Source organism: Trachurus trachurus (assembly GCF_905171665.1).
Source record: "Trachurus trachurus genome assembly, chromosome: 8".
Classification (NCBI taxonomy): Eukaryota; Metazoa; Chordata; class Actinopteri; order Carangiformes; family Carangidae; genus Trachurus; species Trachurus trachurus.
This window is the reverse complement of record NC_139905.1, coordinates 18,221,165-18,242,946: the sequence shown is the minus strand read 5'-3', so window position 1 is coordinate 18,242,946 and position 21,782 is coordinate 18,221,165. Positions and strand designations below refer to the sequence as shown.

At 46.2% G+C, this 21,782-nt stretch overlaps 1 protein-coding gene across 1 annotated transcript in view; it reads right to left on the bottom strand.

The window, feature by feature from the left end:
* Positions 1 to 21,782, bottom strand: part of tnrc6c1 (trinucleotide repeat containing adaptor 6C1) — a 46,006-nt gene continuing 24,224 nt past the window's right edge. Inside the window, exons 5-21 of the mRNA XM_083977688.1 lie at positions 15,570 to 17,476; positions 14,852 to 15,488; positions 10,414 to 10,623; positions 9,597 to 9,799; positions 9,388 to 9,465; positions 9,032 to 9,250; positions 8,422 to 8,571; positions 8,048 to 8,167; positions 7,679 to 7,762; positions 7,317 to 7,557; positions 7,049 to 7,213; positions 6,651 to 6,827; positions 6,074 to 6,223; positions 4,844 to 5,071; positions 3,654 to 3,727; positions 3,416 to 3,555; positions 1 to 2,883 (exon numbers count right to left, since the gene is read on the bottom strand). Of these exons, the coding sequence (XP_083833814.1) occupies positions 2,496 to 2,883; positions 3,416 to 3,555; positions 3,654 to 3,727; positions 4,844 to 5,071; positions 6,074 to 6,223; positions 6,651 to 6,827; positions 7,049 to 7,213; positions 7,317 to 7,557; positions 7,679 to 7,762; positions 8,048 to 8,167; positions 8,422 to 8,571; positions 9,032 to 9,250; positions 9,388 to 9,465; positions 9,597 to 9,799; positions 10,414 to 10,623; positions 14,852 to 15,488; positions 15,570 to 17,476 (5,171 nt within the window). The 3' untranslated portion in view covers positions 1 to 2,495. The remainder of the gene's footprint in view (positions 2,884 to 3,415; positions 3,556 to 3,653; positions 3,728 to 4,843; positions 5,072 to 6,073; positions 6,224 to 6,650; positions 6,828 to 7,048; positions 7,214 to 7,316; positions 7,558 to 7,678; positions 7,763 to 8,047; positions 8,168 to 8,421; positions 8,572 to 9,031; positions 9,251 to 9,387; positions 9,466 to 9,596; positions 9,800 to 10,413; positions 10,624 to 14,851; positions 15,489 to 15,569; positions 17,477 to 21,782) is intronic.

The window sequence follows — 21,782 nt, the reverse complement described above, 5'->3', positions numbered from 1 at the left end:
CTGGCGCAGCAGTAGTAGTAAATTTAATACATGTGGGCCAGTTCTGAAAGAGCTGCTCATGGCCTGGAGGCCCGGTAGGGGGGTGGGGGTGAGGGCTAGGGGGGTGGGTTGGGTTAGAGGAGTAAGGGGGGAAGCCAGTCTGTAGGGATCCGCGGGGAGGCAGCTAGTGAGGGGAGAGAGAGGGGAGGGGGAGGGGGGAAGGGGTGAGGGCTGCGCAGAGCGTGGCGCTCCGCAGCAGGCAGGCACTCAGTGGCCACACTATCACACAGGTTGGCAGGGCCTCCAATAGATAGAAAGAAGACGAAGAGAAAAACAAAAAAACAGGATGAAAGAGATGGTGATCCTCCCTGCTGGACCCAGTAGAACATAAACACGTCGAGCGTTTTCGAGGACACCAAGGCTAAAGAATTTCAAAGTATGCAATGTAACAGTGATATTTACTTAGATAAAGAGGGTGAGTGCTTTGGGGTCTTTTTTTCCCTGCTGCACCCATCATCAGTTGAGTTAGTTCTTTCTTTGTATTTCCCTTCACTTTGCTACCATGTTTGACATCCTTCTTGGTCCCGTCGACTTGAGGGAAGAAGGACTGCAAAAAAAGAAAAAAAAAAAATCTTCACATCCATGTTCAGTTAAAAATAAGTATACAGAGAAGCCACTAAGCAGATTGCTTTTTTGTCTTTTTTTCAGTTTTTATTTGCCAGTGTTGCTTCTCCATTCTTCTATTCGTTGGCATTGAGGGTACGACGAGCTGCGATGCTCTTGCTAAGTGCTATGATAGACCACCTATTCACAAAAAAAAAAAAAAAAACTTTGCTTCATTCTCTTCTACCGATGCAAATTTGGGCCAAAAGGGTCATTCTGGTCTTCTGGGGAGAAAAGAAAAGGGGGAAACAGGCTCCTCTCATTTTGGTTTGATGCCTTCTCATCAAGCACTCGCACACACACGCACACACACAGATACACACACACCTGTCCTTCCCTCCCCTAAAACTAGTCACTGGCATAAGTGTGGAGAGAGAGCTGGCTGAAGAAGTGCTTTGTATCTATGTCCTTGAAGGTGGTTGAAGAAGACCAGCTTTCTACTCTCTTAAGCTCACACACTCTTGAGGGGGAGTGGGTTGAAGGGTAGTAGTGGCAGTTTGGGGGTGAAGGGAGGGGGTTACGGGGGGCAGATACAGTTTTTGCAGTTCAATCATTCCTTATAAGTCCTTTCTCTTTCTGAGAGAGGCCATGGTCGGGTGCTTGGACGGTAGAGTCTGTGGCTTATATTGCACGTCACTTGAAATGGTGTTTTGCGGGTGGAGTGGGTGGGTGGGTGGGTGGGGGTAAGGGTGGTGGTGGTGGTGGGGGGTCGGGGGAGTCGCTGAATACACACGGTTAGGAAACATTTACGACTTGAGGTTTTCCACTACATCAGTGAGAGGGTCAGAGACTGAGACCAAACTGCGAGTCGCCCCGCAGATGAGTTGAGGTGCATTGAAGTGTTTGTCTTTACAGTTCCATAGTAATAGCAGTGGTTCATTTTGTCGTCCGTCGCGTCCGTAACTGTGCACGCGACGACCCCCCCATCCCGCCCCGCCCCACCCCGAAAAAGTATCCTCGCCACCAGTTAAGATTGACAGACACATTTGAATAATTTCATTTCTTAGCTTTGTTTGCAATGGTTCGAGAAGAAAAAAAAAGAGAAAAAAATAACCAACACTACAAAAATAAATGGCTTGAACAAGGCGAACAGAGTTGCATCATTCCCTTTGAGCGAACTGAGGAACTCAATCTGCTTGCAAAAAAATGCACTGAAGTTGTGAGCTGTGGTTGCTTGTGTCAAGCAGCAGCAGCATGTACTCTCCACTCAGGTTTCACTGGCTCAGAAATAAGGGTGTGCAAGTGTCCGTATGCTTCTTCACCAAGTACAGAGTGAGTGAGGATAGCAGGGCAGGAAAGAGGTTAAGGCTAATATTAGTGCTGAGAGAAACAAATGTCGCGTCTGGACCAGCTGAAAGTTCGACAACCACTCTGATTGAAGGGTTTTTACTTTGGGAATGATGCCTTTTTTTCATGGATCTCTGAGGTGCAGTATGATTGCCTCAAAAGGCAAGAGAGGGATTACGCAAGTTTAAAGAAGAATGGCAGCTCGTCAATGTGTCAGTTTGACTAAAGTACATGTTTCACACGCCGAGTTCTCAAAACGTTCGTCTCTGTAAAAAGTTTCTCTTTCTTTTGTCGGATGAAAGACTTCTTCCTGTGTCTCCAAAAGAAAAAGCTGAACACTGTGACCAAAAAATCTCTCGCTGAGATTCACAAAAGAACTGCAACTGAAATGTCAATAAAAACAAAAAAAGGAGTAGAGGAGGCTGATGAGGGTGAGCAGCGAGGATGAAGCCTCGTCCTCCTCTCGTCTCTCCTTTTCACCGTCACGCCCACGTTGATTATCTCCACATTGATTTGAAAAGGTTTTTGCTCCTGTTGCTGATGGTTTTTGCCTCGGCTCTTCGGTCCTACATGGACTCTCCGCTCAGCAGGTCCCCAGGCAGCAGTGTATTGATTGGAGTGGGACTCCCCATGACCCGCCCCTCCTCTCCGCTGGGGGGTCCCCACAGGCTAGAATACTGCTGCACGCCGCCCCAGAGCAACTCCCCGCTAGTCTTTGCTCCGCCTGATCCCAGGCCGCTGCTACTGCCGCTGCCGTTGTTGTTGTTCCAGTGGGGCGAGTGACCGATGGGGTGAGACGCTCCGGACCCGCTCCCGCCCATCCTCGACTGATTGGCGCCTGGAGTGGCCTGCCAGCTGGTCGTTGCGCCGAGCGACTGGCCCTGTGCAAAGAAGCGATTCACATCCTCCTCCCCGGCAAACTCTGCCAGGATGGTGGTGTTCCCGAGCACACACCTGGGTGGAAGATGGAGAACACGCAGATAAGCAGTGTTAGGCAACGTTACTTTCCCCCAAAACTAACTGAATTACTACATTGTAAAAGTAACTAATTGCCAGGAAAGTAACTTTTGCTTTACTTTTTTTATAAAATGTTCAAATATGTCAAATTACTTGGACTCGCCCCCTCTAACCCTCTAACCATAACCATAACCTCCCGTTCATCTGGAACTAACCAACTCACTCAGTATTCCTCCGCACAGGAAATACTGAGTGAGTTGGTTCCAGATAAACGGCTTTTTTCCAACTAGTTGATGGACTGAAAAAAATGTAACATACACCTTAATGGGTGTTTTATTTTGTAATGAGACTTCTTGAGTCAAGTAACGGCACATTTTACTGTCAGTAACAGCGTTATAATGGGGGAAACAGTAACTTTTTAGATTACTCGTTTCTGGAAAAAGTAGCAACGTTATTCCCATCACTGTAGATGAGTAATGGTTAAAAAACTCCTAAACTACACTTCGAGGCAACGCATCAATACACGTACATGTGCAGGGACTTCTGAGCCTTGGCAGCTTCGTCCTTGGAGCTGTAGCGCACCACAGCGTTGCCCTGCGTCAGGTTGAGGTGGAATGTGATGAGGGGGCCGTGCTGCATGCACAGCGTACGCAGAGTTGAACCATCGATCTAAAGAAGAAAGAAAAGTGAACAGAGTGAGTGGAAAGAAACAGCCAAAAAAGCACTTAAAGGCTTACAGAGAGCAGCAGCCGAGAGTAAACGGTTACCTGTGGAGTGAGGTTCCTCAGGACCAGCCAGCTACTGGTTCTGGTGGAGCTGTCCGTGCTCCACGTGGTACCTGCTGCGTAAGACACAAAAAGCCAGCGATTTGTTAACACCTGCTCTATGCTCGCTAAACTTGTTTCAACCCAAAATCAGTTACAAAGACTGAATGGGTGTTGTCGATTTCTACTGCAAGAAAAGGGGGAAAACCACCCAATGTCAGTTGACACTTCTTCAACCACAGTTGATCACACTAAGGTGTAGAGACAGTCCTGCCTGCACCAACTGGCTTGTGGTTGTGTGCCACATCAAAGTGTTACTGTACTATAGACGCCATAAACATACTCAGAGACTCATCATGTCTCCACCTATCTGAACTTCAGGCAGCTCACGTTTAACGGCACCATGAGAAACGTTTTAGCTATGCAACTAATTTTAGTTTCTAAACACTTACTCTCATGTCACATATTTCCACAAAAAAGGTCATGAATATTACTTTATATGTCTGGACGTGTCTTTGCTGCTGCCACATGGTCTAAAAAATTTCACAGTTGAAGGAGCGTTAAATCTCTTAACAGTTGTTGGGGAGCTCTGGTGGGCGAGAGGATAGAGCCCGTCTCATATCAGCATACTAAGTTGCTATGCAGGAGTTCACCGGTTGATCGCCCATTATCTCATCCCATTTCCTGTCTAGCTTCACTGCTTCTCTGAATAAAGACATAAAATGGGCAAAAAATAATTAAAAACATCTGCTCACTCTCCCCTACAAAAACTATTGATTTATTTTAATCATTATGGGCACTCTACATTCAGAACACATGCCTCTTATTGAAATTTCTTCTTACATTTCTCTTCTCACCTAGGGGTTTGAAGCTATTTCTTGCTACAACTATAAAATCAATCAATCTGGGATTTCAACAAAAACGGCAATTAACATGATTGACTTGATTAACTTTTGGTATCTTCTTTATCTTCATACAAAAAGATTGTGAAAAGGTTTAAGTAGCTTTGAGGATGGAGCATAGATAGATGATAGATGTTCTGTCAATCCTATCATTTTTATCTGCATTTCTAAGATTAATAATGAGCCAGTTCTCATTATGAGCTCAGTCCCATCAGGCCACTGTTGCGAATACGAAGGGGAGCATAAAAATCTCAGTGCCTGGCTCTTAAAAGATTTCACAACAAGACAAACCTGAGGTGTAAGAGCTGCTCCAGCCTTGGGCCAAACCCAGGGAGTTGCCTCCCCAGGTGGAGGAAGGCTTGGGGTTGGTGAGGCCAGGTGGGGGGCGGGAAGGAGCCGTGGAGCTGCTCCGGGGGCCCTGGGGGACTTTCCACAGCTCATGGGACAAAGAGGCCTGGCTGTGAGAAATGGGACCAGGAGACCAAGTAGATTTCATCTCTGAAATCTCTCTCAGTTTACCTGGATGGAAAAGAGGGAAGGGAAGGTTGATCTGCAGATCTGAGTGACGGACACACAGCAGTCCCGAAGAACAAAGTGAGCACCTAAGTGCCTCAGTAGAAGAGTACAATGTTTGATCAAAGGATAACGATCATAAATAATCATTTGACTCCATAACTATGACAGTTTTTACTGTTCTTCAGACAGATAGAGTTCACTCTCTTTCCACCTGTCACAGTAAGTCCAGACAAAAACGAGCTACATCTTCTTCTACACCTCTCACACTCCCCATGCCACACACAAGAAAGAAGAAGAAATGGTAACACCACAGGGAAGATATGCACTGCATGAGAGGCTGAGCTGAAAGGGAGAGCGCTCAGATGAGGGTCATGTTTAATCAGGAACAGGGCAGAGGGAGAGAGTGGTTCTCCAGTGAATGGTTGACACTCTGGGTGTTAACGGTAACAGGAGGGACAGGATAATGTAAATTTGCAGTGATTGAGCCACTGCAATGTGGGGGTGGGGACGGGGTTATCGATAAACCATGTACCTGCATCGTCCGTCTCCGGGGACGACAGACTGAACGAGCTAGTGTAGGCACTGACTGGCCAATCAGTGGAGGGAGGCAGAGCCTCGTTCTGAGATGAAGTGGGAGAGGACCCTAAGCCGATGCCAGCAACACAAACAAATAGACAGACACAAACGAATAAGGAAAAATAGCAGAGAGAGAGAAAATGGAGTAAAGGAAAAATGCATAACAAATGATGATAGTAAGTCTATTAAGAAGAGAAGAGTATAATCTGGTAAATGACAGTGAACATAGAGGTAGTTAAAAGTAGGAAAAGCAAAAGAATAAGAAGCAGGTTCCTCTGGTGGCGGCAGATGCATGATACTCTCAGACAATTGGTCCACAGAGGGACACAGTTTCAGTCTCTTTAAAACTGTGTGGGGGAAATATTTACTTTTGCTGTGTTTTGCTATACTGCTACTCATTCCTCTAAATTATTTACACCCTATCCTCACCTCCACTCCTGTCCCGCAGCAGGTAGCGGTTGACATCTTGGATGTTGGTGTTGATGGTGGGCCCACTGGGGACGCTGCCGGGGGTCATGTTGGGGTCCGTCTCCGGGTCGATATTCTGGAGGCCTTTCCAGGGCACACCAGGGCAGAACTCTGGGAGTCAAAATCAAAGCGTTGGCAAATGTTTTTTGATTACTGTGAGGACATAATTACGTGCAATATATCCCATTTTTAGGGATTGATGATGATAGCGAATAGTTTCACAGCTGACTTTGACTTGATTGATTTTAACTTTCTGACAAATCAAATCAACAACAACTGTCAACTTCATTCATTAAACATTCATTAAATGCATCTCCTCTCCTCTGACGGGCGGGGCGGGGCGGAATATCTACTTATGGTAATAAATGAATTAATGTTTCTACGTACCCCCTGCAATGTGCTCACGTACCCCTAGGGGTACGCGTACCACACTTTAGGAACCACTGATTTAGAGTAATGAACATAGCAGAAGAAATGACTGCACAAGTATCAGCCAACATTTCTCACTAGAAAAACACAAGGTTGACAGTGATCTAACCTGGTGGCCAGTTGATATTGGTCCCATTGGCCATCTTTTCATTGGTGCTCTTGCCCTGTCCCCAGCTGTCTTGGGGGACCAGGGGGCTAGTAGGAGACTCTGAGCTGGACATCAGGTTGTAGGGACTGTAAGAGTCCTCCAGCTGAGGGGGCTTACCAGGGGGACCCAAACTGGAACCTGAAGACAAAAAAAAGACAAACACACACAAAAATGTCACAGGATAATATGAGGAAAATGTGGGATATGTTTTGGATTTTTTTCTCCATTTGAATAAACTGACAGTAAAGATCAATTTGGGAAAACCACTGTGTTATTTTGGTTTATTAGGCAAGATATTCTGTTTCCATAGATAAAAACGTGTAATCTGTAATTACCCATGATTCCCTTTCTTTTCTCACCATGCTTGCCCAGGCTGGGCTCTAGAGGAGAGGAGCTCCCAGAGAGGCTTTCGATGGAGTTTGGGTGCGTCCACTGTGACAGACGTGATTGGGGCTGTGGAGGTTCCTTCATAGACAGACCCCCCACCTCCATGCAGTTTACATTCATGTTTGGATTCAGTCCAGCTGAAATGAACGACACAAGAGTGAGATGTTTCTGAACAGGACTACAACTATTAGTGCAGCATTACTTGTTTGCGGTTCCAAGAGCAAGGTTGGTGCTACTTACAGAGAGAGTAGGGGCTGTAGGCGTTGGGAGATGACTGCGGCTCTTTGGTCTGCAGGTCAGGGAGGCCTGGAGCCTGGGGGTGACCTGGAAACGAATCCAGGCTGGATTTGGCCCCACCAGGATGCAGGCCCGAGTGGGAGGGAGGTGGCTGCTGTTGCTGCTGCTTCATCAGCAGGGCCTGGGCCAGCTGACGCTGGTGCTGTTGGATCTGCTGCTGCATGTTATTGATTGTACGTGCAACCTGGGGTGACATCACAAAGGAGACACATTTAGAATCTGTACTGTGCAGGTGTTCCTTCAAAAAAACTGAAATAAACCATTGGACAATTGTTCACTCACTGAAGGTTAAGAGGAAAACTTACTTGCTGCTCTTGTTGTCGAATGGGGCCAGAAACGTTGCGCTGCGCCTGCAACATCTGCTGCTGAATTTGTAAACGCTGGTATGCCTGTGTGTCAGGTAGAAGCACAGTTTCAGTGTCAAGAGATGTGCGTCTGTACTCCAGCATGTATATTTCAACAGTAATCAAAATAATAATAATTAAGACAGAGTGTGTAATAAAACGGCTTACTCTAAATATAGTAAAAACATTACATGCATGTTCTTAATGCATTCGGGATATTTTGTGGGTTTGAGATCAAAGATATTTACCATGTGCACTCCACTCCCAGAAATAATTACAGATCTATATAATGAATAAAACCTAGAACAGATCAGACTGAATGAGGCTCACCAGTTGCAGCTGGTAAAGTTGATTCAGAAGGGTCATATGTTGAGGGTTTATTGGTGAGGTTAAAAGTGCAGGATTCAGACCAATGTTTTTTGCTGCAAACTGTAAGAGCTGTGCTTGAACCTGTGGACCAGATTAAAAGCACCATGTTTGAACAAACTTCAAATGTAAAGGTAGACATGTTTGTGTTTGGTGTAAATTTAATGAGACCTATACTGATACATAATACATGCGAAACTTGTACCAGAGATGTCTTTTTTTCTACTGTTGCCTGGTAAAAGATTCATCACTGCATACATTAAAACACTTTGCCTACTTATCTGTTTGCACGTGAAGTAAGAATTGAGGCCACGTGTGCATCTGTCATGCGTGTATACCTGAGGGGAGAGAAACTGAGGCACTTGAGCACGTAGACTAGGCTGAGAGGAGCTGAGAGGCGGCACTGGCGGCTGAGGAGGTGGCTGCGGCTGCTGCATGGTTCGGGCTTGTGCTGCTCCACCTCCACCAAACATTCCACTCTGCATCTGCTGGACAAAGGAAGAGTGAAAAGAAACAGGCCGTCAGCTGCTGCTTCTGTAAAACACACAGGCTCCTTCGAGTCCTGCAAATGTCTCACCATCAATTATCTACATTCATGGCGTAGAAAGGTATTTGAAACATATTCATGTAAAATTGCTACAGACTACTTCTGATGATGGTGTTTCAAAATAAGTGTGTTAAGTGATGCAATTGATAGACATGAAAAAAAGAGGTGGGATAAAGGTTTAAATGTGTTGCATCTTTCCCTGCACAAAAAGCATGCACTCCCGTCCCAGACAATGTCTCTTCAGACTGGGCATCTATCTTAGAGTCACTATTTATCAAATAATGGACCCAGTGAGGCATTACTATATTTCATACACAGCATATAGTGCATTCCTGCATCAAAATCCCAAACTATTTCATTCATGGTACATTTTTATGTCAATTGATAAGCGAGTGGTTCACCTTATCCATGAAGGGCAAGCGGGGGTCTACTGAGGGGTCTTTGGAAAGAAGCGGAGGCCGAGGGCAGCTCATGGGCTTGTTGATGAGCCCGTTGTTGTAGTCGTGGCCGGCTATCCCCATCCCCCGCTTGTCCAGCTCCGTCTTCTTCTCCAGCAGGGCACTCATGGCCTGGTCCAGGTTCATGTTGTTGCTCTTCAGAGCCTCCTCTGCTGGATCCCTCTGGAGAACGAACCAAAAAGGTTTGGAGATGAGAAGCCGATGGCAGAGTGTAGTGTCACACATTCAAACCTTTGAACGAGTAATGTTACAACGACAGCAGCGCAGCAGTTTAGCAGTGTAGTGTAAATTCAACTCACAGGGAAGCCCATGTCTGTCAGCTGTTTGATGAGACGATTCATGATCCAGGCATCTTCCTGCTTCCCTGGAACCTTAACCTGGGGGAGACGATGATGGAAAATTATTGCTACCATAATAACTCACTCATATTATTATGAAAATGTACTATGGAATTGTCTGCAGAGGAAACAGGGGACATTAAATGTGTAATTTGCCCAGCTTCACACACCTTCTGGGGGCACTTTTTAGATGCATTGCCCCAAGAGTTACAGGAAGAGTTGCTCTCCTGGGAGGCAGTGTTGTTCCACATGTCTCCCTCCTCAGCATCCCACTGGCTCCCCGACAGGCTCAACTCCTCACCTCCACCTCCACCTCCACCTCCGCCTCCGCCTCCACCTCCACCTCCCCATCCGTCTTGCATAGGTTTGGGGGCTAAGAAACACACAAGAGATGTTGAATGCCAAACAGTGTCAAAGACAATACATACATAACCGCAAACAATACAATTACAATTACTTCTGTTCTGGCACGTGTTTCTATGATTATTATGATGTTGGAATAAACTTTTAAAGTACACATGCTACTGATAAACTCATGCTATATAGCAACAATAAAACCTCAACTGCATGACTTTTGAATATTGCACTCTTGAATTGAATTCAATTGAAATGTGTCTGTCGTTTTGCATCCACATGGCTCGAGTTCAAGTAAGTTATCAAGCAGGTGGTTGTCCTCCTGTCTCATGTTTCAAAATAAGAAAAGACCTCCCCCTTACAACATAATACTGAAAAAAGAAAATGAAAGTGACAAAAATGTGTCTTATATGAGACAGCCACTAGGGGTCAGTGTGGATTTCTGTGTGAAATCTCACACACTCCTAGTCCTTGTGCCATATTGATGTCCTTGACTTGACTCACCGGAGACAATCTTTTAACTTTTTTTTTTAAATCAGTGGAGCACCCATGTGTTGTCATTACTCCTCAAAAGGTATACACACTTAGTAAAGAGTAACGGATAAAAAAAAAACATGAGGTTAAGCTATTTACCAGGTTTGCAGGGTGCAGTCGTCATTGTTGGGTTGCCTCTGCCATAGCTGTCTGGGTTATTGTCTCCCCAGCCTCCACAGCTCCCAGTTGGTTTGCCCCAGGCAGATGTCCCGTTATCGACACTGACCGGAGCGGGTGCAGGTTCCCCCCAAGAGCTCTCTGGGTTCCCCCCAAGAGGTTTTGTGTGGGAGTTGGGTATATCTCCCCAACCTTGAGGAGGACAGGAATAACGTTCTGTCAAAAAATACCATAAACCAATTATCTTACATATACCTCATGATCTCAATGCTGTGTGGATACAATCAAGTTAATATGATTCATGGCATTAGGGCTGCCACAAACGATTATTTTGATAGTCGACTAGTCACCGACTATTTTTTTCGATTAGTCGACTAATCGGATCATACCTAAATTGAATGTAAAACATACAGCTTATCGCACCAGCATGCAGCTGCTCTTATATAGCTACCATCATTAGCTTTCAGCTTGAAGTGTTTAAGGTATATGCTAACTAAAAATAAAGACAATTAAGAAGATAGTTCATTAAACTTTTAATGAAATATGCAGCTTTAACTGTAGCATAAAGTGCAAACAGCTGAGTAAAATAAGACAATCGTCTTGTCTGAAAAAATGTAAATGTGCCATAGGCGGCGCTAGGACAGTAGGAATGGGGAAGCTACGGGACAAATAAAAAAGAGAAAGTTTTTACCCATAGGCAGATATATAAATTTTGATTATATTCATCAAAATGAGATGCAGTAGAATGATTCCTTTCATTCTCTACTTGTTTTTTGTTTTTGTTTTTGTTTTTTTGCTGGTGTAGTAGCCCATAATAAATTAATCAATGTTCTTAGCATACGCCACGGGGCGTTTGTCATATTTCTCAACTATTTCTTCAGGGTTAAATCCTTTTACCGTAGTTATTGCTCTCGATGTACAGAAGCGACACAGTTGACAGTATCTGCTGTGCCATAGTTGTCCTCATCCAGTTGCGCACCCGCTGCATCGCTGAGAATGTGCGCTCACACAGGTGTCAGGTGACAGGATTTCAATTTTGGACGGGCCACAGTAATTTTGGATGGGCCACTACTTAGGAAAAAATAACACTAACATACATAGAGTTGGAAATTATTCCTGAATGACTCGTTCGTGTCTATATTGAAAGCACACATAATTTCTGCTGAGACAAGCTTTGACAGCGCGGTGCGCCGCTCTCTCTCCCGTTAAAAGTTAATCTAGCTCACCCAGTGGATCTCTCTCTCTCTCCTCGTCTCTCTCTCTCTCTCCTGTTACTTATATGTGTTTAACCAAATGCACGAAAAGCCAAATCAAGTCAGAAATGCGTGGCCCACATCTTTTTAACTCACAGACATTTATTTTCATGAAGTAATAAAATATCTCGACATTTTGCCGTCGTTAACATTGAGACAAAAGGCTGCAGGAATGGAAGAAGAATTCGGCAAATCATCTTATCACGCAAAAAGTCACAACAAACAGGTTTTGCACAATGGTTTGCACAGATAAGTCTTAAAATATGTGCAACACCTTCTCATCACAATCCACACCATCTATCAGCTCAGCTGTTATTAAAACCCAACTCATCAGGACGCGATGACCACCGCTCACATTACACAACAAACCGTTAACTATTAATCCACACTCAAACCGAAGCAACAATAGTGTTAACTGTACTCAACAAGCTGTTATTACAAGGTCTACAACAGATATGACAGGCTGTGTGTGTGCGTGTATAAAGAAAGAGAGGGAGGGAAGAGAAAGTACGTAACCTGTTAGCTGTTAGCTACCGTTACCGTAGCTCAGGCGTCGGTCCGTCAGGTAAAAGCTGCCGTTTATTCCTCAAATGAAGCTCATGCAGTTATTCAGCCTCTCCGGTACAGTTATCCATCACTGCTGTTGAATTAGCCGCTAGACTGCTGGAAGCTAAAACCGAGGGGGCGTCTGTGTTTACAATTCACGAAAGCAACGTGAACGTACGTGCCAGTGAGGCAGCCTCCCTCGGCGTACAGAGGCAAAGCACCACACTCGCTGCCTCTCCTCTGAAATACAACGAGACAGCGAGTGGTTTCTACGGCCGCTGTCTGACACATGCTGACACATTTAAACCTACGTAATGACGCAGGTAACCAGTCAAATACGACCGAAAATTCTAAATCTAAATCTAAATTTTCCATTTTATTATTTGTGATGATTTTTATTTTATTTTCTGTGACAATCTAGGGGAAGCTAAGCTTCCCCTAGCCTATTGATAGCGCCGCCTATGAAATGTGCCTTTTTACTGTCACAGAAGGAGAAACATGGAAAGACTCCACCAGAAAGTTCTGTGTTAAACTGTCAAGTGAAAACAAGTGAAACTGAGGTGCAGCTCACCTGCACGGTGTGGACTGTGATGAGAAGCTACCGGAAAATATTGACGTAGTTTTACGCCGGGAGAGAAGACTTCCTCGTTAAGATGAGCGCCGCTCATTACGTGACCAGGACGCTGTGACCAGACGCGGTAACGTTCCAATATAAGTCCGCGGTTTTATTTTTAAATGACGAACGGCTGTTTTTCAGTCCGTGATTTAAAACGGTGGAGCGTATCACTTCTCATTTAAAATGACAGACGAGAGAGAGAGAGAGAGAGAGGAGCGGCGGCTGCGGCGGGCGAGCGAGGTTACACCGGTGCCGCTTGATGAGGGACAAGACAGGTAGAGAGAGAAAAGAGAGAGAACACCTATGTGTACTCACCTTGAGTGAGTGAGTGAGTGAGTGAGTGAGTGAGTGCACGTGTGTGTGTGTGTGGTGGGCGGCTGCAGCGGCGGGTGCGTGTGTGGAAGGTGCCGCAGCAGTTTTGAGAGAAAAACAAAGTAAAAAAAAACAACAACAATGACGCATCGACTATTAAATTAGTTGTCGACGATTTTAATAGTCGACGTAGTCGTGACTAGTCGACTAATCGTGGCAGCCCTACATGGCATGGTGTTTCATTTAACTAATCTTCTCATTAGATACCAGAAAGCAATATTATGAGAGAAAATCTGGACATTTTGTTTGATGACATTAACTAGAAATATCAGGAAAAATTAACATTGACTTTTACCATTTCAAAGTATAATGTTATGCTGCTTTCGAGGTTGTGTGATGAATTAACTAGCCATTCAAATCTAAATGGCAAAGAATGAATCAATGGGTCACACTGTTTGAGCTGGCTCAGCAAACTTAACAGTGTGTTCTGCTAAAGCTCACTTCAAAATTTATTTCACAAAGACAGAGTCTTTATTTGTTTTTGTTTCATTTCTTGCTAAATAACTCCCAGAATTACAGACACTTTGGCTATTTGATATCTGATTAGTTGTTTCCTATTTGTTGATGTAAACTTCAGGTCTGTCTGTGCCTCTGGTAATCACCGTCACCAGGTTTATCCTTCTCTTTTGGAGTGTGAAATGCCAGTCGTGCAGGGACACAGAGGCCTGGGCTTGGCTTAGCAGGATGGCTGACAGAGGGAGGAGATGCCCATTTAAGAATTGGCACAGCCTGGTCTCTTTTGGCATGAGAGACACGGTGCTGTCTCCGAGCTTGTTGCAGTGCCAGGCTCAGCTTAGCTCTCGCTCCAGGGAGAGGTCAAGTCCTAAAGGCTGCTCCAAAATTATATCATAAAATTCAACCTTATTGTATGACAGGGCTAAGTAGTGATCTAAACATGGACTACTGGAACAAACAAAAAAAACTGTCTTTTCCTGCCATTTCTTACCCTTAGTAATAAATAGCATCTGTTTTTAACCCACTACTGCACAACAGCCAGGAAAGGCTTATGTAGAGTCAGCATGCAGGGTCAGAAGAGGGACAGCAGGGGGCGTCTGAACCCTCTCACTTCTTAGGGGCTTGCTCCACCTCCTCCCTTCAACTACTGACAGATGGTGGCTCCCATATAATCACACATTTCCGATCCTTCTCAAACTGCTTGTGGTGAATCGCTATTTTCACAAGGCACTTTGTAAACAGCATTCTTGTGCTTCCTTTGGGCATGTGAGGTTTCCAGGGTGACCCACCACAGACATGCCCCGGTGTTGTGAAATGTGAGGAGCCTCATGGAGGGACAGGCCTGGCACTGCTCAACTCATTTGGATAATTGATTAGATGTAAATCCAAAGGGGCAAACTAGGTCAAGATTTTACCTTTAAGTGGATCAACAGCTTGAAGCTTAACAGTGCAATGTGCTAACAACCTCACCAGCTCTCATATTTGACACCTTTACTTTGAACAGTGGAAAAGGAACAATTAAAAATGTAAGTAATATATTTTACAATAGGTCATATTTAAAACACGAGTATGTCATTTGTATGTATAAATCGAATGCACTTACTCCTGCTCTATTACACATTACAATATCAGAACATTACATATGTTCATATTATTTGGTTTGTTTACGTTATCTTACCTTGAGCAATGAGGGGAGCCCTGTTGTGAGGCGGCCCTGGCTGGTGTTGCACCACAGGCTCCATGGGCCCAGTGGTGGGACCTGGGTTTTGGGAGTTTTGGCTGTGGTTCTGTAAAGGTGCTGGCGGCCCATGATAGGGGTGATTGTGAGAGTGGGGATGGTTGTTGTTGTTGTTGTTGGGGCCTGGGGGATTACTGCCTCCAGTGGTAACTTTAGCCTGGGATGTGCCTGGATTGTTCCTGTCCCACAGGTTGACCGTCTTATTATAGGTGACGGGGTCGCCCCAAGCTGAGGTCCCATCGTCTATCTCCATTTTACGTCGGATTGAAGGCGGGGAGGGCTCTTCCCAGCCTGTGGGCTCAGCAGAGGACTCCTTCTTTCTGCCACTCCAGCTTCCACCTTGCCTCACTGAGCCTGAGCCGCCCCAAGAGCCCATGTCCCCTGCTCCACCACTACAACTGGGCCCATCCTGGGGTTGGGGCTTGCCACCCCAACCTTGAGGAGGGCCACTGGGACGCTGGGACACCTGGGGCTCTGACCAGCCGCCGTTTCCTCCTCCAGCTCCAGATTTCCCCGATCCTGCAGGAGGCATTCCCCAGCCTCGAGGGTTTTCCTTCCAGCCTCCGCCTCCTCCTCCTCCTCCTCCACCTCCTCCTCCTCCTCCTCCTCCTCCTTCTCGTACTCCTCCTCCTTCTCGTACTCCTCCTCCTTCTCGTACTCCTCCTCCTTCTCCCTCCCAGGCGGGGTTGGAGGGACTCTTCTTCGTCTCCTCTGGTTCTCTCCACTCTCCTGTGTTATTGCTCCCTCCACTATTGCCCCAGCTGTGGGATGCTTTGGGTTGCTCTCCCCAGCCCTGGGATGATGTCTTGTTGACATGAGAATCATCCCAACCGCTTGACTTCTCCTCTCCCCAGGACTGACCACCGTTCTTGGGTACGCTGGTGGTGGGGCCTGCTGTTGGATGGTTCCCCCATCCACCGGGGCCACTTGGGGGCTTTATGTTGTTGGGTGGCTCTCCCCAACCAGAGCTGGGCTGGTTGGTAGCTGCTATGCTTCCACCCCAACCTGAAGCTCCCTGAGAACCAGGCACATCATTTTTACTCCCAGAGTCAGTCTGTCTCTGAGGGGGGCCCATGTTAGTGTTGGAGGGCCCCTGGGCATCACTTGGTGTGGACGGGCCAGAGCCCCATGATTCATTGCCTGCACCATTCTTACGTTTAGCATCCTCCATATCCCAGGAGGTGTGCTGGCGAACGGGGGTCTGTCCCCAGCCAGTGTTACACAGCACCCTGGGGTCCAGATCCTGGGCGGGCAGCAGAGGGGCTGCATTATTATCTCTGGATGGGTGATCTCTGTGTGGGTGTCCCTCCATGCTGTCGCTGCTGCCTTCACTGGCACCAGCTGTGCTCACAGCTCTGCCCCAAGGACTAGCCTGTGGGTCCTGGGGAGGGGAGCTCGGGGCGTCCCAGCCTCCCGGGGCTTCTTCAGTGTGCCGTTTGCCCCAGTCTCCACCAGACTGGTCGCCCCAACCTCCAGAGTTTCCTGCTCCGCCTCCTCCTTTGCTCCAGCCAGAGTCCCAGCCGGATGCTTCCTTTGATGAAGGTGGCTTTGAGTCTCCACTGTTACCCCACACTGAGCTGCTGTCCTCTCCATTGACCTGTGGGACCCCTGGTGGGGGGTGACCCATGGAGCCCAAGCCTACAGATGCGTTGCCCCAACCGGGCAAGCTGCGGATGGGACTGGGGGGTTCCTGCTTATTAGTGTGATTTGGTCCATCAGTTTTAAGGTTCTGAGGTTCTGAACTGAAAGACACATTCGTGGACGGGGAGGGGTGCGCCTCTGACGTGTCAGAAGTCATTATACTACCCCAGGCGCTGCCAATCCCCGAGGAGTTGCTGTTAGTGTTGGCTCCAGTACAGGTGCTGGTCTGGGCTGATTGGGGGCCAGGCGGATTACAGAGGTTGGGTGTAGTTTGAGGAGGTGAAATGGTGTTGGCTCCCCCTGAGCTGCCTCCCCCTGTGCCACCCCCATCGTGCCCCAGCATGGGCCAAGCAGATGGGTTGGCATTAGGGTTTAGGTTCAAGTTAAAGTTGGTGGTTGAGGATGATGAAGAGGAGCCCCAGCCCCGGCTGCCTGCTCCTCCCACTGGACTGTCACTTTTCCCTTCATTCCCCACTGAGGACTGAGGGGGGCAATGGGAGGGTCCAGGCCCAGAGCCCCAGCTGCGATTGGCTGCAACCTGGCTAGAGAGCATGTTGGTTCCAGTATGATTGGCAGGGCTGGGCCCACTGTTGGCCTTGCTGCTAAGGTGATTGGCAGGAAAGTGGCCTGTCTGGCTGTTGGCCCCCGTGGCCATACTCACTGTACTGCAACTACTACTAGTACTGGTGCTGCTGCTGGTCAAGCGACCAGGGTCAGTATCCAAAGGGCATCCTCCTGGAGGGGCCTGGCTCTGGCTGAGGGTGATAGAGGGCCAAGCCTCTGTATCCTTCTCGTCAATGATCAGTTGATCCCAACCACTGAGACTGGTGGAAGATGCAGCACTTGTGGTACTCCTGTTGGCTGGCAGGTGTCCCCAGAGGGGATTATCATACTTGGCTCCCTGGCCGCTTTGTGGGGGCAGTTCTGTGTGAGAAACAGATAGAATAGGATATGAGCATGAGCAAGAGGATGAGTGAGGAGAGGTATAAGTCATGTACGTCATCACTCCCACATATGCTTAGTAAGGTTGAAATACCATGGCAACACGTAAGGTGTCTACTTATTTGTACAGAGACTTCACAAGATGCTTTCTTAATGAAAATAAACCACCCACGCTGAAAGTGCAAACACGGAGGAGAATGACTAATACGATAAAAGAGGGAGCTTTAATTAGAAAATAAATACAATATTTATGCACTTTATTCCAAAACTGCTTTCACACATGCGCTGCATCTCTAAGCATATCTAGGCGTTATTTGAAGGAAATGTATTTGTTAATGCAAACAGCATGACCAGAAACTAGACTGTCTTTACCCTATCAACTCCCTGGTACAAAGTCTGTGTGATGTCGGAGTGAACAGAGCCGGCCATCATGAGACAAGCACAAAACTATCAGAACACAAACATCAATGAGTGAAGATGAAGGGTCATTAACACAAATGTCGATAAAAATGTGTGACTAGAGAAACAGGATTATGATTATTAAGTGCTACTCGAACACCACCGCTTGTTCAGAGGTCACCGGGATTTCAAAGATACGATGACTTAAAACCAATGCTCTCCACTTACTTAAAATAGGAAGAAATGCACAAGACAGACGACAATACAATGGAAAGCATATGTACCAGCAAAATAAGGAAGTCGTAGAGTGAGCTACAGAGGACAGTGCTCCCTCTTTGTTTTGTTATTTGTGATGCCTGTAATCTCAAAACAATTATTGCTAAAACTGAAACTGCATCTCTGTTTAAATGTTCTTTTCACACATCCATAAATCTATTTTAAGGTCATCACAGCAGATATTACTCAAACTAAAACTTCTTGTGCTGTTCTATTTCTGTCTGCAAATATAACTGAATGAAACTTGAACACTAAAATCGAAAACAGAATATTGATATTTCAGTTCATGCAAAACCCGAGATAATAGTAAATGTTTTTTTTTCTGAATTGAATGTTTAGTAAATGGAGTTCAAATTAACCACATGCAAAATCTAGTCGTCACTAAACAATGCTTTTTAAATGAAAGGCCCAATTGAGATCAGCGCTGCATCCTCCTAAATAGATTATCCCAAGAATCCCTATATATGGCAACCACATTAGAGGATGTAATCAGTGATAAAGACAACGTTTACCACTGAGTCATCCTTGATGTCTGACCTCCTAACCACTATAGTTATGACCTCTGCTTGACATCAAGCAAAAATACTCTGCACTAGCCCTGGGCAACCCGTCTTCTCTCCGACACGTCAGCCTCCATCTGCCTGTGCAACTGCTCTGACGACTCAAAGAAATGCTTTGAGTTTCTCGTGAGCTCCCTGCTGTTCCTGTGTGCATGTACATAGTTTTCATATAGCGTTGAGCCCAGTTGCAGATCACGACTGCTGCACTGATCAACCTGGCACCACCACATTGCCCATTTCTGCCATCACTCCTGCTGCAGCTGCTGTTGTTGTTGTTGTTGTTGTTTAGGGTTTCTTCACATGCACGCTTGTGTAGTCTGCATGCACCGACTCTGCCTGCATCACAACTACATGAAGGAAGTGACAGCGTTTGCGTACCTCCCCATTTTCAAGCTTAGTTCACTGCTTGCAACTAAAGCAGAGAGAGAGAGAGAGAGAGAGAGGAGGCAGTCAGAAAGCAAGGGGGGTGGGGGGGGCACTGTGTTTCTGACACACTGCGCTGTCGTTCTGTAGTCACTCTACTGAGAAGTGCAGGACCGCCATTTTCTCAGTCCTGAACTAGAGCCAAAAAGGCTCTGAGCTACCGTCTGAATCTCCACAATCGCTGCTTTAATAGCAAGCATGTCTCACCGACGATAATAAACACAACACGCAACAACTCCACACTTGCATGCTTGCATTGCACTGTTGCTGCAGCTTTAATGTTTTTAAAGTGCTCGTCCGCACGGTGTGTAAATACAAGCCGCCAAAACAAAACAGAAGAGGCAGACAAGAGAGAAAAACAGGGAGATTGAAGAAGAAAGCAGGGTGTGAAATACCTGTGGAGAGGTGCCTCCCAACCATCCTGTAAAGAGCTAGGTTTTGTGCGACGCAGCGACCATCCTTGTCTCAATATGTCTGCTCGGCTCGCCAAGCTTCTGAGGCTCATTTCTGAAATGCTGCCAAGAAGTTGCACAGCTCTTGCGCGGCATGAGACAACCCCCCCCTCCCTTCCTTCCTCACCCCTCATGCTCTGTCCCTCCCACCAACATTGCTTTGGCTGGGTTTCTCTTCTTCTATCTATTGCCTCCCTCTGGCTTTATTTATATCATGCTCTATTCCTATCCTGACGAAGGATATTCTCTCTCTCTCGCTCTCTTTGGAAAAGCACTGAAAGAGGGCTAGTTGGGGGAGGGGAGAGGATGAGGAGGGCTTGGTTAACAGCTGAGCGATAATGTGTAGAGACTTTCATTATGCACTCATGAGGTAAAACAAAACAAAAGCGGGGCTCTTCAAACCCCTCCCTCCATCCTAACATTTCAACCTTTCAAAACTGTCACTAAATATTTAGCCAAGACCACTCCATCCGCAATTAGTACTGCCGCCCACAATGGAAAGCCTCATGAATAGCTGTGGCAGGCGAGAGAGAGAGAGAGAGCAAAACCTCACAAAAGCTTGCTGCACCCCCCTCCGGTGCTGGAATGGCAATTTTTTCAGACATGCACGTGTTCATGTATGAACAGTCAAATCATCGGATCACGCATGATGACAAAAGCCTGTTTTTTGTCTAAACTACAGGCTGGGGAAAGCAGTGATGATCGAAAGCAGTAGCACCAAGTTTTGGGCACACAACTGTATCCTTATGGGTGATTATTGGGCACAGTGTCAGGGCAAGCTCATATGGATCTGATCACAGTGAATGATTAGGGTTCCGGTCTGAAACCTGGCACTGACGCTACAAGGAAAAGACTTTCAATTTGAGAGATAACAGAGGGAGAGGGGCATTAGGCCTAATAGAAGGTAAATAGGGAGGAGGATAGAGGGCAGCTTGGCAGCAAAAGAAAAAAAAAGGGCAGCAGTTGCCTGGATCAAGGCTGGTATTGTTTACAAATGATCCCAGTGCCCACCCAACAACACAATAAGTCAATGTTTGGTGGAGAACAGAGTCCCTTTATGGCTGACGCTCAGCCCCCCGTGCCTCTCCACTGTGAGGAACTAACACGCGGTGAGGTCATGCCATGCTGCTAGATGTCCACTTGCTCCTTCGTGTGTTGAAACACACACAGTGTCAACACTGCACTCATGCAAACAAGGAACACACTACGACTTTTCTGAATGCTCAAATCAGCTGGCAAACGTTTTTCGTTTATATAGCAGGTAGAAATGCATGCATGCCATGCACTACATGTAGGGTGGGTGTGGGTGTTGGGTTGACTGGGAGGTAGGGGCGGTGGGGGCTGTAAGGTGAGCAGCAATGAAAGTACAAAGAAAGTCAGGAGAGGAAATGAAGAATGGAGATGGAGGCTGATGGATGGAAGGAGAAGTAATGTAGGAGAGCTGTGTGGGCCTCAGCTGGACGGATCCTGGCTTAATGAAGTCCCAGAGGGGCAGAGAGACTGGATGGTACAGAGCTGACAATGCACGCTGCCAGGCAGATGAACGAGCTCCCTGATAGGCACGCACACACACACGGACATGAAATACACCTATCAGCAATGCGCTTCCTCTGTATTTAATGTTTGCACATTCCCATTGTTTTTTGTATTTGGTGCACCTAACAGCACATACGTACATACCGTACAAGGATAACATCAGCCAAAGCTCCATATACCATGCATCCATTTTTGAAAAATGTATTTTCTGTTATGACTGAACATAGTTAATCTTTTGTCCTACTAATTTACTAGTAATAATAGTGGAGTGCAATCCACTTCCGGATATATTAACTATGTCATGAATAAGTTCAGAACGGACACAAAAGGTGTCCTAAATGATTAATCATTTTAGTAATCTTTCAAGTAAATATGTGTGCATTTAATGCTTCCCTTAATAATAAACTGAAAATGAGATAGTTGAAAACAATCATAAATCACATCAACAACAATGGATCAGCTAGTTGAGAAAATTATCACCACTAATAATAATAATAATCTTCTAATAACTCAGCACTAGCAATAATAATCAAAGTATTTTTGTGATATTTTATTATAGAGTGAGTGTTAACAATGTTTTCAATGTTGAATAGAGGGTCTAAGGACCGAGGATGTTGTTACGATGCCATGTAAAGCCCTTTG